Below are 18,552 nucleotides of genomic sequence, written 5' to 3'. Positions count from 1 at the left end.
AATGATAATAAGCAGTAAGTCTTTAATGCAGTTCAAAACTTCAAAAATACCAAGGAGGCTAATTCTGAGGCATTGCCTCCAGTCAAATCCAGGTATTAAACTAACATCTATAGACTTTATATTATTGAAAAATACAATTTGAAGGATCTACTTAAAGTATTTTCTTGCATGTATCTTTCTGCTATCTCATTTTATTTTTTAATCATATTGATATTTTGGTTCTTGTAAGTCATGGTGTACTGTTTTTCTTATGTATCTGTGCTATTGGTAAAAGAATAAATGGTGCCTGTAGCATGCTTATAAGTAAAACATATATTTTTCAATTCCTTTATATTTAGCACAACAGAGTCCATAGTATTGGTATATGCAGATTTTGTATTATATGGACAAAAATAACTTGTGGTAAGCAAAACAGGGTGTAATACAGCCCTTCTTTGAAACAGGCAAATTGTTGTATCATTTGAAGCTCCTCTCAACTAAAACGTAGAAGCATATTAATTAAAGTTCAGTAAAACTTTTTAAAACAAGTGTTTAAATAGCATAAGGATTTATGAGACTGATTCATATATGCCTGCTGTACAATTGATTTTCTCCATGTGATCCGTCTTCCATATAGGAGCATGTAGAGAAACTTCATTGGGAATGTAGACAGTCCAGACTTATTTTTATGTGACAACTGCCAAACAGTGTCATCACAATTGTGCATGCATTTCCATCCCATATTGCTCAGGAATCCACTTTCAATAATTGGCTAATAAATCTATGGTGTTTATCTGTCAGTAATGTATAGTTGTTAAAAGTGTCATCCCATGAAGATATTTTACTGCCCTTTCTTTAAACTGGGGGAAATATAGGATTTCAGAGTTCTATTGCAATAAGCTAGCCAAAGTCTGGCACATCTACAAAAGCTCACAGTTCTGTTTTGGTTATTTCCATTTATTAGAAAAATAGTATTAGTTGTGACCATTCGTAAGTGATGATTGTAAGACATAAGCATATTAAACGATATAAGATCCTTTACTACTGTCCCCCCTAACCCTCACATCTCATGATGGGTTGGACAGTGAGCACTCGGGTGCTGTATTATGCATGATCCAATGCTAGCCATTCTCCTTTTCACTTTGCCACAATCAGTAGCCAGCTTTTCCTCATATCACAACATGGGCATATTCACAACATGGGCAGAAGTAGTACTGAAAATGTGCCGCGTGTGCGGAACAGGGCTGTGAGTGGGCATTTCCTCGGGACACTCCCGAGACGCCTGCTTCCATTTCGCTCTTTTGAGACCCCCCAAGTATTCGGGGGGTCTCGCTTCACTTCCTGGAGGGAGATGAAGCTGCAGGGGGCTTGTCTCCATCGACTCTCGCCGATGGCGATCGCAGGGGTGTTGATGTTGTGCCCCAGAAGCAGGAGCGAAGATGGGAGGAAGCATGGATCCATGTTTCCCTAAGCGGCGACCAACCGTCGGTTTTTAATCTCACTAGTTGGCAAGTACACATCGTCATATTCTTTTGCATTTTTCATGCAACGATAAAAGTAATTTTGAGCCAAAAACCCTTCAATTACCCCCAAAGTGTTGGAGAAAGTGGCTATGGAAAGTTTGGGGGGGAAATGATTGTTTTGGAGAAAAGGCAAGAAAGGAGAAAGAAAAAGAAAGGAAAAGCCGGTTTATTAGAACATTGCTAGCCAAAAGAATGAATTACAGAATAACTAAATTTATGGAATGTTAGCTGACCATTGATGTGTTAAAGTTTAAAGTATCATCTCGGGTGGAAGTAGAAAATGGTTGCGATAGAGGAAGAAGAAGAGCTGGACTTGAATAGGTCAGTAGGAGATATCACTTATGATCAATTTAAAAGATTCTTGTCAAATACAATTAAACAAGCAGTGGAAATCACTTGTAAAGACTTGATTAAAGAATCTCAAAATGAGCAAGCAAATATAGAAAGTAATGAAGAACTTAATTGGCATTTACAAGATCCAGCTGCAATTCAGGACTGTTGCCAGGAGAGGGAGTCAGTGGATAAGAAGCTTTTTACTACACAGAAGGTAGCAGATGAAATCGATATTTATAAAGGACACTATGGAAAAGATCTATTAAAATTAAAGATGAAAAAAGAAATGAAAAAAGGATATATTATAAAAACTGTTGTAACAAAAAGAAAGAAGGTGATTAAAAACAAGGAGCCAAGAGACTGTGGAAAGAGTTCTAAAACCTACAAAAGAAAGACAATTGGATTATGGAAAAGAAAAGAGCAAAAGGAAATTTTGAAATTAAGATCGCAAGAGTACAAAAATTTAAGGCATCGAATAGAGATTGAGAAGAAGAAGGAGGCAACAGAAAGCTGGGGAAAGAATTTGGAACAAGAATATGATCTGGAGTAGAATATAATCTTCCTATTTGGCAAACAATGGCTTGTTAAGAAGGGAATGGATATTGTTGAGAATTTTTGTATAGGTTCAGATTGAATTGGAATATGGAATAAGGTGTTTGGGATTGACAATCTGTTTTGTGTAATTGGCTGATTTTGGTGTTTATGGGTTATAAGGTATGAGTAATATATTGATGAGTAATAATGAAAAAGTAGGCATGGGCTTATTTTTGGAGTTTAGGTGGGTAATAAATAGTAGTTAAAATAAGGTGGTGACTTTCGTGATTAAGTTGCTGGGATTTTAGGTGTGTTTTTTGTCTTTTGTTTATTTCATTTTATTTCATTTTTTATCTAACAGAAAATTATAAATATAATGCCACAGGGAGGAAAATAGTTAAGAACTTTCTATAATATGACTTCTCTTTGTGGTAGATCTTTTGTATTGTCCTAATGGGGAATATGAAAGAAAGTGCAAAAGATTGTAATTTGGTTCATTGTTTAGAAGTGTTTTTTGAATTTAATTATTATAAGTGGGTTGGATATTGGTGTTGACAAAAATTATTTAGTATTAGGATACAATCTGGGTTGTGTGGAAATATTTAGATTTAGGGTTCAAACTATCAAATTTCTTGCAATGGAATGGCTCATAAATGATTTTTATAGAAAATTAGATATGGATAACTGTAAATTTAGCTCCATGGGAAGGAAAACAATTAAATATTTATAGAGAATAATTATTATCAATTTGGTAATTTAGATAATTTGTTAAAAATAATTGTGGGAGTTACATAGAGAAGCATGAATTACGTGACTTGAAAAATTGATGGGAAAGAAATTATATCAGAGAGATGAATTGATTAATTTATTATTATCTGTATGGTTTATTTTCATTTATGTGTTAAAATATGTAGGATTAACGTGTTTTTTCTTTGTGAAAACTAATAAAAAGATTATTAAAAAATGTGCCATCTATTGCATGGCAGCAAATAAAAGAGCTGCACCAGTCAGAAGAGATAAAAAAAAAATAAGGCCAAGGCCAATGGTGCAAAATCAGGTAAAGTATATTTTATTACTCAGTTAAAATTCCCCAAAATTCCCTATGCGTTTCACCAACAGGCTTTGTCAGGGGAATCTGTAAAATATAATATTTGTCTCTAGAATTGCATTAGCTGCTGTAAAAAAATAGAGATTATGTCAAATAGACACCAGAATATGGTAGAATCCTTCCAGTGGCAATTTGCTACTGATCTTATACTCCTTTTGAAGAATTTTGAAGACGAACAGGTTTGTAACATTCATTTAGGCACAGAAAAAGACTCTTTTAATTTTGAGCCAAAATCTGTTGGGTGCTAGACCACTTTATCTTATTACTCTTATATACAGAGAGTTTCTTTTCCTCATCCAATCTCAAGGATAGAATAAGCTATAGTGGTTTTGTATGTGACTGATATTTTACAAACTGGATTTTGACCTTTAATATAATAACTTATTTATTTATATAATTTTAACTATACCATTATGTATGTAAACTCAGTGGTATATTACAGATTCCCCTGATGAAGCCTGTTGGTGAAACACATAGGGAATTTTAACTGAGTAATAAAATACAGTTTTACCTGATTTTGTACCATCGGCCTTGGCCTTATTTTTTTAAATCTCATATGACATGACACAAAGTGAAATGTGTGTGTGTGTGTGTGGGGGGCTCACCTCACGGCTTGAATAACTCAGTACAGCACACAAAATTCTAATCCCTCCCCCGCCTGATTTTTGAGTCTATTATTAGAGTTCTGGTGTATGAGTTGGTAAGAGATCAGGCGTGGTCCTGGATTTCTTAAAATATCTGTGTCTTTTGGACATACAACATGGTTTTCTATATTTAATTTCATCACATTGTTTGAATTGTACTGGACTGTGTCTTCTATATTTCATTTTGATACATTTGGTTAAGATTTGATGTGCTTTTTTTGTTAAACACAGGTCATTGTTCTTTGGTTTACTTCCCCTGTGCTGCTCTTTGGGTTTTTTGAACATGCTCTAAGGAAGCAGCTCCCCCTTCCCTGAGTTCCATTTTTGCTGCCACACATGAGAACATCAGAACATAAAAGACACCAATGTTGGACCAGGCCAAAGGCCCATCCAGTCCAACACTCTGTCACACAGTGGCCAAAAATACCAGGTGCCATCAGGAGGTCCACCAGTGGGGACAGGACATTAGAAGCCCTAACACTGTTGACCCCCCCAACCACCAAGAAGACAGAGCATCACTTGCCCCAGAGTCCCTATCTATACCTTGTGGCTAATAGCCACTGATGGACCTCTGCTCCATATGCTTATCTAATTCCCTTTTGAAGCCGTCCATGCTTGTAGCCGCCACCACTTCCTGTGGCAGTGAATTCCATGTGTTAATCACTCTTTGGGTGAAGAAGTACTTCCTTTTATCCGTTCTAACCCGACTGCTCAGCAATTTCATTGAGTGCCCACGAGTTCTTGTATTGTGAGAAAGGGAAAAAAGTACTTCTTTCTCTACCTGCTCTATCCCATGCATAATCTTATAAACCTCAATCATGTCACCCCTCAGTCGTTGTTTCTCCAAGCTAAAGAGCCCTAAGCGCTTTAACCTTTCCTCATAGGGAAAGTGTTCCAACCCTTTTATCATTCGAGTTGCCCTTTTCTGCACTTTTTCCAAAGCTAATGTCACTCCCATCTTTAAGCTATAATATCCTTTTTAAGGTGTGGTGACCAGAACTGCACACATATTCCAAATGAGGTCGCACCATTGATTTATATAGGGGCATTATGACAGTGGCCGGTTTGTTTTCAGCTCCCTTCCTAATAACCCCCAGCAGAGCATTGGCCTTTTTTAAAATTGCAGTCGCACACCGCCTCGACATTTTCAGTGAGTTATCTACTACACCTCCAAGATCTCTCTCTTGATCAGTCTCTGCCAGTTCAGACCCCATCAACGTGTATTTATAGTTAGGATTTTTGGCTCCAATGTGCATCACCTTGCACTTGGCCACATTGAACCCCATTTGCCATGTTGACGCCCACTCGCCCATCCTTGACAGATCCCCTTGGAGTGCCTCACAATCCTCACTGGTTTTCACCACCCTGAACAACTTCGTATCATCCGCAAATTTAGCCACTTCACTGCTTACTCCCAACTCCAAATCATTAATGAACAAGTTAAAAAGCAGTGGACCAAGTACTGATCCCTGCGGTACCCCACTGCTTACCACCCTCCACTGAGAAAATTGCCCACCTACACTCACTCTCTGTTTTCTATGAACTAGCCAGTTTTTGATCCATAAAAGGACTTGTCCTTCTATCCCATGATTTTTGAGCTTACTTAGGAGCCTTTGATGAGGAACTTTATCAAAAGCTTTCTGGAAGTCAAGGTAAATAATATCTATTGGATCCCCCTTGTCCACATGTTTGTTCACCCCCTCAAAGAACACTAACAGGTTAGTGAGACAAGATCTTCCCTTACAGAAACCGTGCTGAGTCTGCCTCAATAGGTTTTGTTCATCTATGTGCCTACTAATTCTTTCCTTAATAATGGTTTCCACCAATTTACCCGGTATCGACGTCAGACTGACTGGCCTGTAATTTCCCGGATCTCCCCTGGAACCCTTTTTAAAGATGGGAGTGACATTAGCTACCTTCCAGTCCTCAGGAATGGAGGCAGAATTTAAGGAAAGATTACATATTTTTGTCAGGAGATCCACAAGTTCACGTTTGAGTTCTTTGAGAACTCTCGGATGTATGCCATCTGAGCCTGGTGATTTATCAGTTTTTAAGTTGTCTATAAGTTTTAGGACCTCCTCTCTCATCGCCTCAATCTGACTCAGGTCTTTTAACACCCCTCCTGAAATCAGCGGTTCTGGAGTGGGCAAGCACTTCTCATCTTCCACAGTGAAGACGGAGGCAAAAAAATGCATTTAGCTTCTCAGCCATTTCCCTATCATCCTTTAGTACTCATTTTACCCCTTGGTCATCCAAGGGCCCCACTGCCTCCCTGGCTGGTTTCCTGCTTCTAATGTGTTTTAAGAAAGTTTTATTGTTGGTCTTTACTTTTTTCACTATATGCTCCTCATATTCCCTTTTTGCCTGCCTGACCACAGACTTGCATTTTATTTGCCATAGCCTGTGTTCCGTTTTATCAGCCTTGCTGTGACTAGCTTTCCACTGCTTAAAGGAATCCTTTTTACCGTTTACATCTTCTAGCATTGCTCCGTCTTCTTTATGCTAAAAACAAAATGAACAGAAAAATGACAGAAAGTGTACATGAGAAGAAAATCCAGGATAAGTGTATTGAACGGTTGGTGAGAACCTTTCTACAGAGTTTTATCTCTGTTTTTCAAACAGAATGATTTCATGAAAATAATGGTGCAAAAGTTTCTGTTTAAAAAGTGTTCCTGCTGCAGGACTAAAATGACCCACACAGACAAACAGTCACTACATCTACTGTGTTTGGTTGGAACCCACTGTGTCTCAGCATGCAGACAGTGTCAATAGTTTACACCAAAAGCCAAAAATGAGAGAGCATCAAGATTAAAAACAGCCTTATCTGCACCCAAGGGCTCAGCAGCTATGTCAACTGCTGCAATGGAATGTTCATGTTGCCTGAAGTTGGAAATGTTAGTTCTGTCAGTTCTGAGGTTGGAATAATCTAAGAGCAAGTCTCAGTCTCTGACTCCTTCAAGGCCCCCTAGAAGCACTTTGGAACTTCCAGTGAAGAAAGCCAAGTAAAACACTAAACGCCATCAAAAGGCTCCATCGGTTCAGGTCATTGGATAACACATTGACCTACTAGAGCCTAGATCCATACCAGAACCAGAGGAGTTTCATTTGGCTCTACCTCAATTCCCCTGTCTACATTCTTGGTCCCTGGTTCCACTGCAGTCAGAAGGTGAGGTTGAGCCTGGTTTGCCTGCACCATTGGCAACCTGTTTCCATCGGATCTGAGGTCTGTTCCTCAGTGGCCCAGGGCATTCTCACCCATGCCATGACAGCCTTATCCTTTCTTCATGTCTCCCACTTAAAATCCAGAGTTGGGAGATTACTATAGGCAGAGTTGGGAGATTACTATAGATGCCCCGGATGGAACTGGAGTCTATTTTTCCAATGCAAGATCAGTGGTTGGTTCCAAACAAGGATATTCCCTGAAATTTCTACAGGAGCACTCTGGCTGTCCTTTGGAGTTAAAGGAGGAGAAAATAGGACTCAGAACTGAGCATAGCTTGGAACTTTCATCAAATCCATCCCCTGATGATACAGTAGGGGACCCAAGTCCTCTACCTCCTAATGAGAATATTTGACTTTATTCATAGTAGATGATCCATATGGCCCAGCCAGTGGAGACTGATGTTTCTGCCTGAGATCCAGAGCCTAAATATAAGATTCTGAGTAGACCTTATGTTGACTCACCTGGGATAATAGCTTTCCCAATGCCTGAAGTCAGTTGGGAAGTCAGTTGGGAAAAACCAGCATCAATTCCGTTATGTCTAGGATAGAATGAAAGAAGCTGGCTGCTCTTCCTTGTTCATCCATCCTCCACCCTCCTCGCCGATTACTGAGAAGGAGGCAAGGCTGTGCCAGGGTTTTTCTCATTCTACACCAGGAGACAAAGAGGGAAGGAAGCTGGACACTACTAGGAAGAAGTTGCCACCTTATTTTGAGATGCTTCCAGAAGATAAGAAATTCCTTGCTAACATCATTCAGACAGAAGCCTATATGCCTGAGTAATAAATTAATGCAGGGAGACATGCGGCAGTTACACATCAGTTTGTTAAAGCTGTGAACTATATACACTTGTTTCCTTTGAAGCTTTGTTATGAGGCAAGATCATGCAAATCCACATAGACAACACCACAGCAGTGTACTACATCAACAGACAGGGTGGTGCAGCATCTATGACACTTGACTATTTTGGATTGGGCTTCACCAAACCACATTTTTTGCAAGCCATCTATATTGCTGGGTCAGCAAATACAAGAGCAGATGCCTTAACCAAAGTCAGGCTCTTGCTACATTAATGGCCTCTTGCAGACACCAAGATCCATTGGTCATGATCTTGGAATATCTTTAGTCCTTGAAGTCCTCGGGCTTAGCCCTTGGTTCTCTGTTGGTACACCTAACTGATATTGTGGCTTCACATAGTTTAGTAGATGGGAGGACACTGGTCTCATTGAATTTCCAAACATTTTCTAAAGGGAATATTTAGTATGCCCCCTTTGGCCCGTACAGTCCGACAATGATCCCTTAGTTTGGTTTTGTTGCAATTGATGCTTAAACCTTTTGAGCCTTTGGCCACCTGTGATTTGGGATTCTTATCTATGAAGGTGATATTTCTAGTTGTGATAACTTCTACCAGAGAAGTCGGTGAATTGGTTGCATTAAGGTCTTACCCTCCCTTTCTAAAATTTCATGAAGGTAAGGTCATGCTTGCTACATCAAAGTTCAGAGTTTTTACCTAAGGTGATTTCTAACTACCACTTATCCCAAAATATTACTTTCTCAGTGGTTTTTCCCTACACCCCGCTTCTGAAGCCAAATGGGCCTTGCATACTTTAGATGTTAAAAGAGCAATCTTGTTCTATTTACAAAGAACCAGCGCAATTTGGAAAGATCCACATATCTTCATTTGTTATGCTGGCCCCCAAAAGGAAAAAGTAGCATTGTCTCAGACTTTATCCAGATGGATTGTTGCTGCAATTAAATAGTGTTACAATCAATGCCCCCTCTAAGCTGTGGAGTCTTGTGAGCAAATATTCTACTTTGTGAGCTACTGGCATTAAAGGTGTGAGTGAGCAGTTTGGCTACTGCATAAATTAATTTGCTCTGGAGCCATCCTTCTTGAGCTAAGACAAAAATCTGTGAGCTGGAGGCTAAAAAACTGTGAGCTAGCTCACACTAACTCAGCTTAGAAGGAACACTGGTTACAATCAAGCTGGATTGTTATGTCCACTTCCTCTTCAAGCACATTCTACAAGGACTGAAGCATCTTCCACTGCCTTTCTCCAGGGCATCTCCATATAAGACACCTACAGAGCTACGACATGATCATCTTCTGATACCTTCATCAGACATTAGTCTGTGAATGTAAATACAAGACAGGAGTTATCACTGGGGAAACCAGTTCTCTATTTGTTATTTCACTGAGAACTCAACTCTCATCCTGGGTTAGTAGCTTGTTAAACTCTCAATGTGGCACTGCACAGAAGGCCAAAGATGAAAACAGGGTTGCACTTACCTGTAACTGTTGTTCATTGAGTTGTCTCTGCAGATATACATTGCTTCTCTCTTGTCCCACTGCAAAGCTCTCTATGTTCTGCAGTGGGTAGAGGGCTTGCAGTGTCTCAGTAGGAACTGAGGGAAGTGGATGCCACTCTATTGGAGCACATGACTGTTTTGGTGGGAAACAGCACTCTCCATGCTCTGAGGGGGAGGGGTGTCCTCTTTAACTATTTTAGCTAAACAATTCTCTCTGTGATCGGCCTGCATATACACCGTCCTGGTACGGGCCCGCACAGAAGAAAACTCAGTGAGCAACAACTGTGCAACCCTATTAAGTGCAGCCCTATTAAGCCACTTTTCAGTTCTCAACACATTTGTTCATAAAAATTGGAGCTTTTCTAGTTCACAACACTGTCAACAATACATATGTGTGACGCCTGCTCTCTATCTTAGTGGGCTTGAAGAGAGACACCATGACATTTGTGCTTTGCTGCTTCAGATAACTTTAATAATTTGGAAAAGCTCAGTTGATATGAATAATTGCTAATTCTTCTGGAAGTTTGAATGCTAGCAGTGAATATATCTTGGATTAAAAATCAAAAGCTCATTGTTCATCCAAGTATTTCATTTTACAAAATGAACCTCAACTCAACATTTTAAATACATCACATAGAATTTGTTTTAGTCTTACACATTCATATATGTCTTTCTAAAGAATCCCAAGGCTAGTAAATAGGATAGTTATTTGTCCTTAATTTACTACTACTCAAATGTGAGGATTTCACCTTGCTTGAAATAATGTACCAGCAAAATAATGAACCTACAATGTCATTGGGAGGTTTTACTCCACGTTTGCTCAGAAGATATTAGAAACTTTTATGAGTTATTGGTAAAATTTCATTCTAGTCCCATATCATGAAATACTTTTGGGCATAACTACCAATCATTTAGGACATATTAACACAGTTTATTTGATACATGTATATGTTGTTTCTTTATTGCCCTCAAATAAAACAAACAATATAATACAGAACAAGAAGAAAAGGAGACAGAAAGGAAAGAGGAAATAACTAACACAGATAACTGACACAATGTTCCGAAATGACCAGATGGAATAATTGCTACTGGAAACAGCTGTGAGAGGGCAAAGCCAAATGGCAGTTGGTTTCAAGCAAAACAGTGGAGGGGTCCTCTCTGTCTCACCTGCTCCTCAGATGCAGCTGAATACAAAGTTTGTTCATGGAAGCAACTTGGGAAGGGAGGAGCAAATGGCAGTTGGTCCCATGCAGGAAGATGGATGGTCTTACCACTAAAGCAGCCAGTAGAAACATACATAGGTATATGCCTGTTTGACTTTTGAGGCTTTGCTAAAAAAAAACAACAACCCAGAGTTTCTCAAGAGGTCTGGGAAATTTACACTTGAATAAATATATTCCCTTATGGTCATCTGCTGGCAAAGTTGGTATGTATATTTAGTGATGAAGATTTTCTGTTGTTGGCCGGGGGTGGGGGTGGGGGAGAGAGAGGGAATACAAGTCCCCTTTAAACCCCTAGCCATTAGTGAAAATCCCATAAGAATACCTTGTGTTCTAGTTCCAGGCTTTGGGTGGGATGCTCAAGGTTGCAGAGAACTTCCAGAACTCACTGGATTTCCTAAAGAATGTTCACATCCCTAATCCTCATGCTGTGCCTCCCTTTCCCTGGTCACCACTGAATCTTGGAGGCCTTTGGAAGCTGGTTTTGTTACAGCTGTTATCAGGCAAACCCCAGTGGACATTCCGGAGAAACATGGAAGTTCAGTCTAAGTTTGGAATTTTTAGCTTAAAGACTATTCAAGTAAAAAGTTACAGTTCCCATTTTAATTTATTTTAATGGTTGAATTTGATGTTGTGGGCACAATCTACCTAACATCAGAGGTAAACTTGTGTAAGCTCCTTCAATGTGAATTGAGGTGGCACACTTGGTAGATTATGTCCTTTGATGTAATGTGTATTTTATTTATATAAAAAAACCTCCTATTGTATGATTAAACTCAAAGCTGCTTTAAACATGACAACTATAGGACATGTAGAACCATCCTCTTCCACAGAAAATTAGAAATCCACTGAATCTGAATGTTAAACTCTTATTTAATAGCTAACCTAGTTTATCTGTTATCCTCATGCTTAAATGACATGTTACATGCAGAAAAAAGTATATCTTAGTTCTTTCTCCAACAGTTTGATTTTTGCACATTTCTTCATTAAAAATGTTTTTTCTTAAACTCAAGATTTATTTAATTTTTTAATGAATAAATCATTGCAAAGATTGTCAGCCAGTAGATTAACATTACCTTTTATCGGAACATGCATGCTTCATTGTAACTTATAGATGTTTCATTGCCTGCTTGTTTATTTCCCCAAATTAAAAAAGCTATGTTAAAGTAAAAACAAAGCTAGCTTTTGTTCTTCATTTATTAGATAAAGGAAGGAAGGACATGGAGTTCTTCTGGGTGTCCTTAATCTTTTAAAATGTATGTGTGTACATTTAAAAAAAAGTGTTCTCTGAAATATGTGTGTTTAATGTGCACTGCAGTTAAACTACTTGTTTTCTCTCTGCCTGCTCTTTGAAGATGCCAATTAGGAATAATGGGAAACAAGGGGTAGGCTAAGCTTTGCAGTGCATTCTTGTTTACATCTGTGTGTGATTATTTCAGTCTAATGTTTTAAACACTTTGGCCCATTCATGCTCTCATTGACATTAATGGGGTTCTGCTATTAGCTTTAATGGGAGCAGGACTGGGCTTTGCACTGTTGTTTTGTGTTGTGTTCACTGCATTCTTTCTTGTTTGTGAAATGACCACCCACCCATGCATGTGTTTGCCAGGTATGTTTATTTGTGCTTTTCTACCAAGAGGCTTGTTTCTTCTTATGTTTCAGGTTAAGTATTGGCAGAATGAAATAAAAAGGCAAGAGAAGGATTTTGGGTAAAACCGTCAGTTAAAAGCATTCTCATCTTACCCTAAAATAAATAGTTGCATTAAATTGTTTAATACCATTATTAAATTAAACCATATTACATGCTAGCTTATATTAATTTGTTCAGTATTGCTTTGCTGGACAATAGTAGGACTGTTAGAATAAGTTAGCATTTTATTTTATAAAGCAGGGAATAGCTGCTTTGCTCCCAAAAGTTCAGGAATCCTCCCAACCCCAATGGCATGTCATAGGAATGAAAAATTGGTTAACTAATGGGATACCCATAAATCCTTTAATGATATGGCAGTTGATAGTAGAGGATAGTAAAGACAAGCTATCTGAAATGTTGGTGATCTTTTTTCTTTTAAAAAATTAATAGGCTCATGAAGCTGAGGAGGAAGCACGGATGAATCCTGAATTCGCAGACAGGATGAAGCAGCTTGACAAAGAAGCGGCCTATTACAGGGATGAATGTGGCAAAGCTCAAGCTGAAGTTGACAGACTTCTAGAAATCCTTAAGGAAGTAGAGAATGAAAAAAATGACAAAGATAAGAAAATTGCTGAACTAGAAAGGTAAATTGTTCATAGTTTTTGTTTTCTCACAAATGCATTTTACATTACCCTCTAGTGACAGCAGTGGCAAAATGTAGAAGGACATAGGACCAAAACAGAGGAGAGGGAGAGAGAGAGAAACAGATTTGTATAAAGTTTGTTATGTATTGTTGAAGACTGGGAACAGATTGGGTACAATAACTAACCCTCAATTTCATATGAAAACAAGATTTCTTTATCAGTGGTAGAAAAAATAATTTTCTTATGATGTGGAAGGAGAGGAAGGAAAGAGGTACATTACATAATATGAAGTAGAAATTGGTAGTTAAGTGATGGAATGGCAACTTATTGAACATAAAAAAGGATAAGCAAAATGGAAATGGTGCTCATTGAAATAGGAATTGTGTAGATTCTCTCCTCCCCAGACCAGTCCAGGAATGGAGGGGAAAGAATTCTACACTGGAACAGTGCATTACACAAGAATCCAGAGAGATAGCCTCTCTGAATTTAAGAACAGCGGTTCAGGCTACAGGATTTAGTTTGGAGTACAGTTACCCATCAAAACAGACACTATTTATAAACAAGAATAAAGTTTATTCAGTACAGGCTTACAATCAGACTAGATGCTTTAAAATAAGAAAGGCTAGGCAGTCTATGCCTTACTACACAATCAGAAACATATTTACCAAGTCAGGAACAGTGACCAGTCCAGAATAGTCCATGGTAAGAGTCCAGGTATCTCGAGAACAATAGTTCCATCCTGGCAAGCATATAGCCATGTGCTTCAGCTGCACCAAGGAGTTCTTTGTTCCCCTCAGGATAGCAGTCCCAGATGCAATTCAAACAAATAAAGGGAGCAAGAAGATCTGAGCTCTCCTCCAAGGGTCAGACAATTACAAACCCCAATCTAATTATGACTAGCCATGGCCATTAGCCAATCGCAAGTAGACAGGGAGTTTCCAACTTTTGGGGTTGTCATGGTTACAACTTCTGAATGGTCAGTTGTCTTGGAGGCCACACCTGCAGTTGTGCTCCCCCAAGCCCCAATTCTCATTGTGTACGTGCAGCTTCGAGCATGCTATCCTAGCTTCCAGCATGTAGGTGTGAAGATATATGGTTTATGACATGGCAATTGACCAAATGGTCAGCCATCTGGTTCCAATAGGAAATCAACCCAGCAGGGGGACATTCTAGGGGGAAAGGCAGGGGTCTATAGGAATCAATTTCTATACAGGAATAAAATGATTTTTTACTCCCAAAACAGTACAGACAAACATACAATTGCATTACTAAACAGGCTCAGTAATGTGGCCATTTTTAACCAGTGCTATCATAGGTTGAATCAACAGAAGCACCAGTTAACAGGTGACAGCTCAAAACTGTGAAGACTTTATAGGAATTCTCTCTTTTTTATTATATTTATGTCAGTGTCTCGGTTATACACGGAAGATAGTTGGTTGTGGGAAGCTTCCAGGTTAGCTGAGAGTTGCAATGACGGTCACAGGGTTGCCTCAGACTCTTTAACTTCCAAGTTACTTCACTTAGTATGCTCACGGGTTGTGCCAGGAGTACAGGTACGAGTGGATAAGGCTCTCTCAGCCTGTAGCTGCCTCCTCTCTCTCCATACGCCCCAGCTTGCAACCATTCCTCCCTGGCTCCACCTGCGTTTCCTTTTTATTACAGCTGCTCAGCTTCCCCAGGCTTCCCACCTCCCACATTTTAAAGGAACCTAGCCAGGACATTAGACTTGATGACAGGTTTTTTACACTTGTCATCTCGCCAACCATCTTGAGCCCTGTCTGCACCTTCCCTAAATGCCCAGCCAGTCAGTCTTCCTTTTCCTCCCCCTTTCCTGGCTGGTCCCCCTCTTCAAGGGAGTTGATCCAAGACCCCCGGACTTCCAAGAAAGGGCTGGACTCTCTGCTCCTGTCTAGTAATGGTCGGCTGTTCTCCGGCATAGGAAGGAGGGGCGTTCTCCAGCATAGGAAGGAGGGCGCTGAAGGGCTGGGAGTTGGAGGTTCACTCCTCGTGGAGACAGGAGAGATAGTCTGCGTTGACATGCAGTCGTCCAGGGAGATGTTGTATCATAAACCTGTAGGGAAGCAAAGGTAAATACCACCGTAAGACTCTTTGGAGCGCATCATCCATTGCAATGGAGCGTGATCAGTAATCAAAGTGAAAGTAGTGTTACTGAGGTAGAAACGTAACACATCCACAGAGCCCACTTTATGGCTAAGGCCTCCTTCTCTATAGTCGAATAGTTCTTTTCAGGTGGGTGCAATTTACGCCTAAGAAAGAGGATCGGACATTCGACTCTGTCTTTAACTTGAGCCAAAACCGCCTGAGGCCCGAATCGGAAGCATCAGTTTAAACCAGGAAAAGTTTCGAAAAGTCTGGGTTGGATAATGTAGATGTCTGAGATAAGCTGTGGCGCAGATCCAGGAATTCAATTTGGCATGTTCAGTCCAGTGAATTTGATTCGGGAGATGATGTTTTAAGAGATCTGTTAAAGGAGCAGCCGTAGTGGCATAATCTGGCAAGAACCTACTGTAGTAGCCTAATAACCCCAAAAATCTTCGTAGCTGCTTCTTGATGGAGGGCCACGGAAATTGTTGTACTTGTAGTATTTTTTGTGGTACAGGACAAATGAAGCCATTTTCCACAAGAAACCCTAAGTATTTTAATTCTCTAAACCCAATATGGCTTTTGACTGGGTTCACCATCAACCTGGTGAAGTGTCTTTGAGGGCACTGAGCACCTGTTTCAGGTGGATCAAGTGATCCTCCCAGGTGGCACTGAAAATGATAATGTCGTCAATATACGCAACTGCAAGAGCTTGACAGTGTCCTAATACTTTGTCAACCAGCCGTTGGAAAGTGGCTGCGGCTCCATGTAACCCAAACGGCATCCTTTTAAACTGAAACAAACCATAAGGCAGTTTTCTCTTGATCTCCCTCTACCACCAGAATTTGCCAATACCCTTTGGTAAGATCTAACGCGGATAGATAAAAAACGTTTCCCAAAAGGTCTAACAGGAGATCTGCTTTAGGCATAGGATATGTGACAAACTTAGACACTTTATTCACTTCCCTACAGTCTACACGTACTCGAATACGTCCATCTGGCTTAGGAACTAATACCAATGGGCATTCACTCCTAGATGGCTCTATGATGTCCATAGCTAACATTTCCGCTGTTTCTTTACACACTTCTTCCCACTGAGATTGAGGTAGCAATCTCCATACTGCCCTAGCTACTTGATTGGATTCAGTTATAATTGCATGCTTGATGCAAGAGGTACATCCCAGTTGTTTGGAGAAAACTTCTGGTACCACTTTAATCATGTCTCTAACAGCTGCCGCCTCTTCAGGAGGTAAGGCCTCATTTATTTGAGCTATTCAGGATCTGACGAGGGAAAGTCAGGAATGGATGAAGTCATCTCGCCAACCACTTGTCATCTCGCCAACCATCTTGAGCCCTGTCTGCACCTTGCCTAAATGCCCAGCCAGTCGGTCTTCCTTTTCCTCCCCCTTTCCTGGCTGGTCCCCCTCTGCAAGGGAGTTGATCCAAGACCCCTGGACTTCCAAGAAAGGGCTGGACTCTCTGCTCCTGTCTAGTAATGGTCGGCTGTTCTCCAGCATAGGAAGGAGGGGCGTTCCCTCGCCCTCTTGACAATTTATTTTTGAATTTTTCCACATAAACAAACATGTCTTTAATAACAGAGAATCTTCCATCTCTTAATGTTTCATACATAACACCTTAAATCAATACTGATTGGCCCATTTTAGCCCATCCACTTATACAATCTCGACCACTTTTCTTCAAAAAATTCTTCCCTTTTCCCCTGAAACAAAATTGTTAACTTATCCATTTCAGCTATTTCTAATAATTTCTGTACAAATTCTTCCCTTGATGGTATTTTTTATGACTTCCAGTACTTGGCAAATACAATCCTCGCCATGGTTACAATGTGTACAATCAAGTACTTATCCGTTTTTTTATATATCTCTGAAATTTATTGGAATTCTCATTTTGGGTCTCTAAGGAATAATGGTTTTGATCTACTAGGAAAGAAACAGGCAAAAATGCTGAAGATGGTCAAGGACATTTTTGTATTTGGCCTCATTAGATTTGTCCCATGATTCATCACTATTAATAGTAATTTTTAATGGCAGATTCTGTTCCTGAACAGTCTACAATTAGGTAATTTACATAATTAACATGAGAACCATATGAAAACTTACTTGAGAGTAAGCCCTGTTGAACTCAGTTGGATTTACTTCTGAGTGGGCTGGTTTGGGTAAATAAAACAGGTAAAAGAATAATAAAAATTTGAAATATAACAGATGGCTTTGGCCCTCCTGGAGAAAGGGGCATGTTGAAGGTACCTTCCTTGGTGTCACAAGCTCAGTCAGAGAAGTTCTGAGAAACACATTTATTTGCACAGTTGTACAGTGCCCACAATTTCTTTCACCTGAGTGCTATCCCAGCTTTCCTGAGTTCCCTTGATCCATGCCATGTTTTTGAGTGGTCTGCTTCATTCTCTTCTTCCAGTTTCTGCCTGTACTTCTCCTTCTCACTGTTGTCACATTCCTTCTCCTTTACTCTCCACTCCTTTATGTCACACTTCTCCACTTCCCTCCTTTCTCCACTTTTACCTTTTTGACTCCCACCTCTTACTGCTTCCTCCTCCTGCCCCTGCCCCTCTCTCCTTTTCTACTTCTCCAGTGCCTAATTGTCTTCTCCCTCTTAGTCTTTATAGGGGTGCTCTAGTGAACAACTCAACTCTTCCTTGCCTGCTGTCTCATGACCCATTAAGGCTTCTCTGTGTAGAATGCACCTTGCTTCCTGGTCACTGCCACCAGAGCCAACTGCCTCCTGCCTGTGCCCACAGGCCAGTTGGTTGGTGGGTGAAGGGCAGGCAGGGCAGTGGCTGACAGCTTTCCTGGCTTCTCTGGTGTCTTCAGAATGATCAGCCCCTAAGGAAGGCCAGCCATTCAACACTGCAACTATGATCAAGTTGCCATATGCCTTCCCATCTTTCTTCCTCCCTTCCTTACTCTGATCCCATGTTTGATTGTCTTTCTCCCAGATTTTTCAAGTTCCTGCCTGGATGCTAAAAAAAAAGTTGGAAAAGGAGAACCCTCAAACAGCTCTCCATCGTATTCCTGTTATAGCTGGCTGTTGGTAGGGAGGCTGAACCCCATGTAGAAAGACATAAGAACCCCTCCAGGATCTCTGGCCAAACTGGCCTGGAGAAAACTGCTTCCTGACCCCAAAGCAGGGATTGGCCTTTCCCTGGGAGTGTAAGAAAGGGCCACGAGAACTAAGCACTGATGCAACCCTTCCTGCCCTCCCTCTCATGATCTGTTTAAATTCACAGAACCAGTATTGCTGTCAGACCTCCAAAGAAGGAGATCCCAACACCT

The 18,552-nt window shown here is 40.2% G+C and overlaps 1 protein-coding gene across 1 annotated transcript in view; it reads left to right on the top strand.

Annotated features, from left to right (window-relative positions):
• Positions 1-18,552, top strand: part of ERC2 (ELKS/RAB6-interacting/CAST family member 2) — a 654,659-nt gene that overhangs the window by 359,543 nt on the left and 276,564 nt on the right. The window contains exon 10 of the mRNA XM_015410044.1: positions 12,951-13,144. Coding sequence (XP_015265530.1) covers positions 12,951-13,144 — 194 coding nt within the window. The remainder of the gene's footprint in view (positions 1-12,950; positions 13,145-18,552) is intronic.

Source organism: Gekko japonicus, unplaced genomic scaffold (genome assembly GCF_001447785.1).
Source record: "Gekko japonicus isolate JY-2015 unplaced genomic scaffold, Gekko_japonicus_V1.1 scaffold259, whole genome shotgun sequence".
NCBI lineage: Eukaryota > Metazoa > Chordata > Lepidosauria > Squamata > Gekkonidae > Gekko > Gekko japonicus.
Note: the sequence above shows the minus strand (reverse complement) of the source record. Positions and strands in the feature narration are given on the sequence as shown.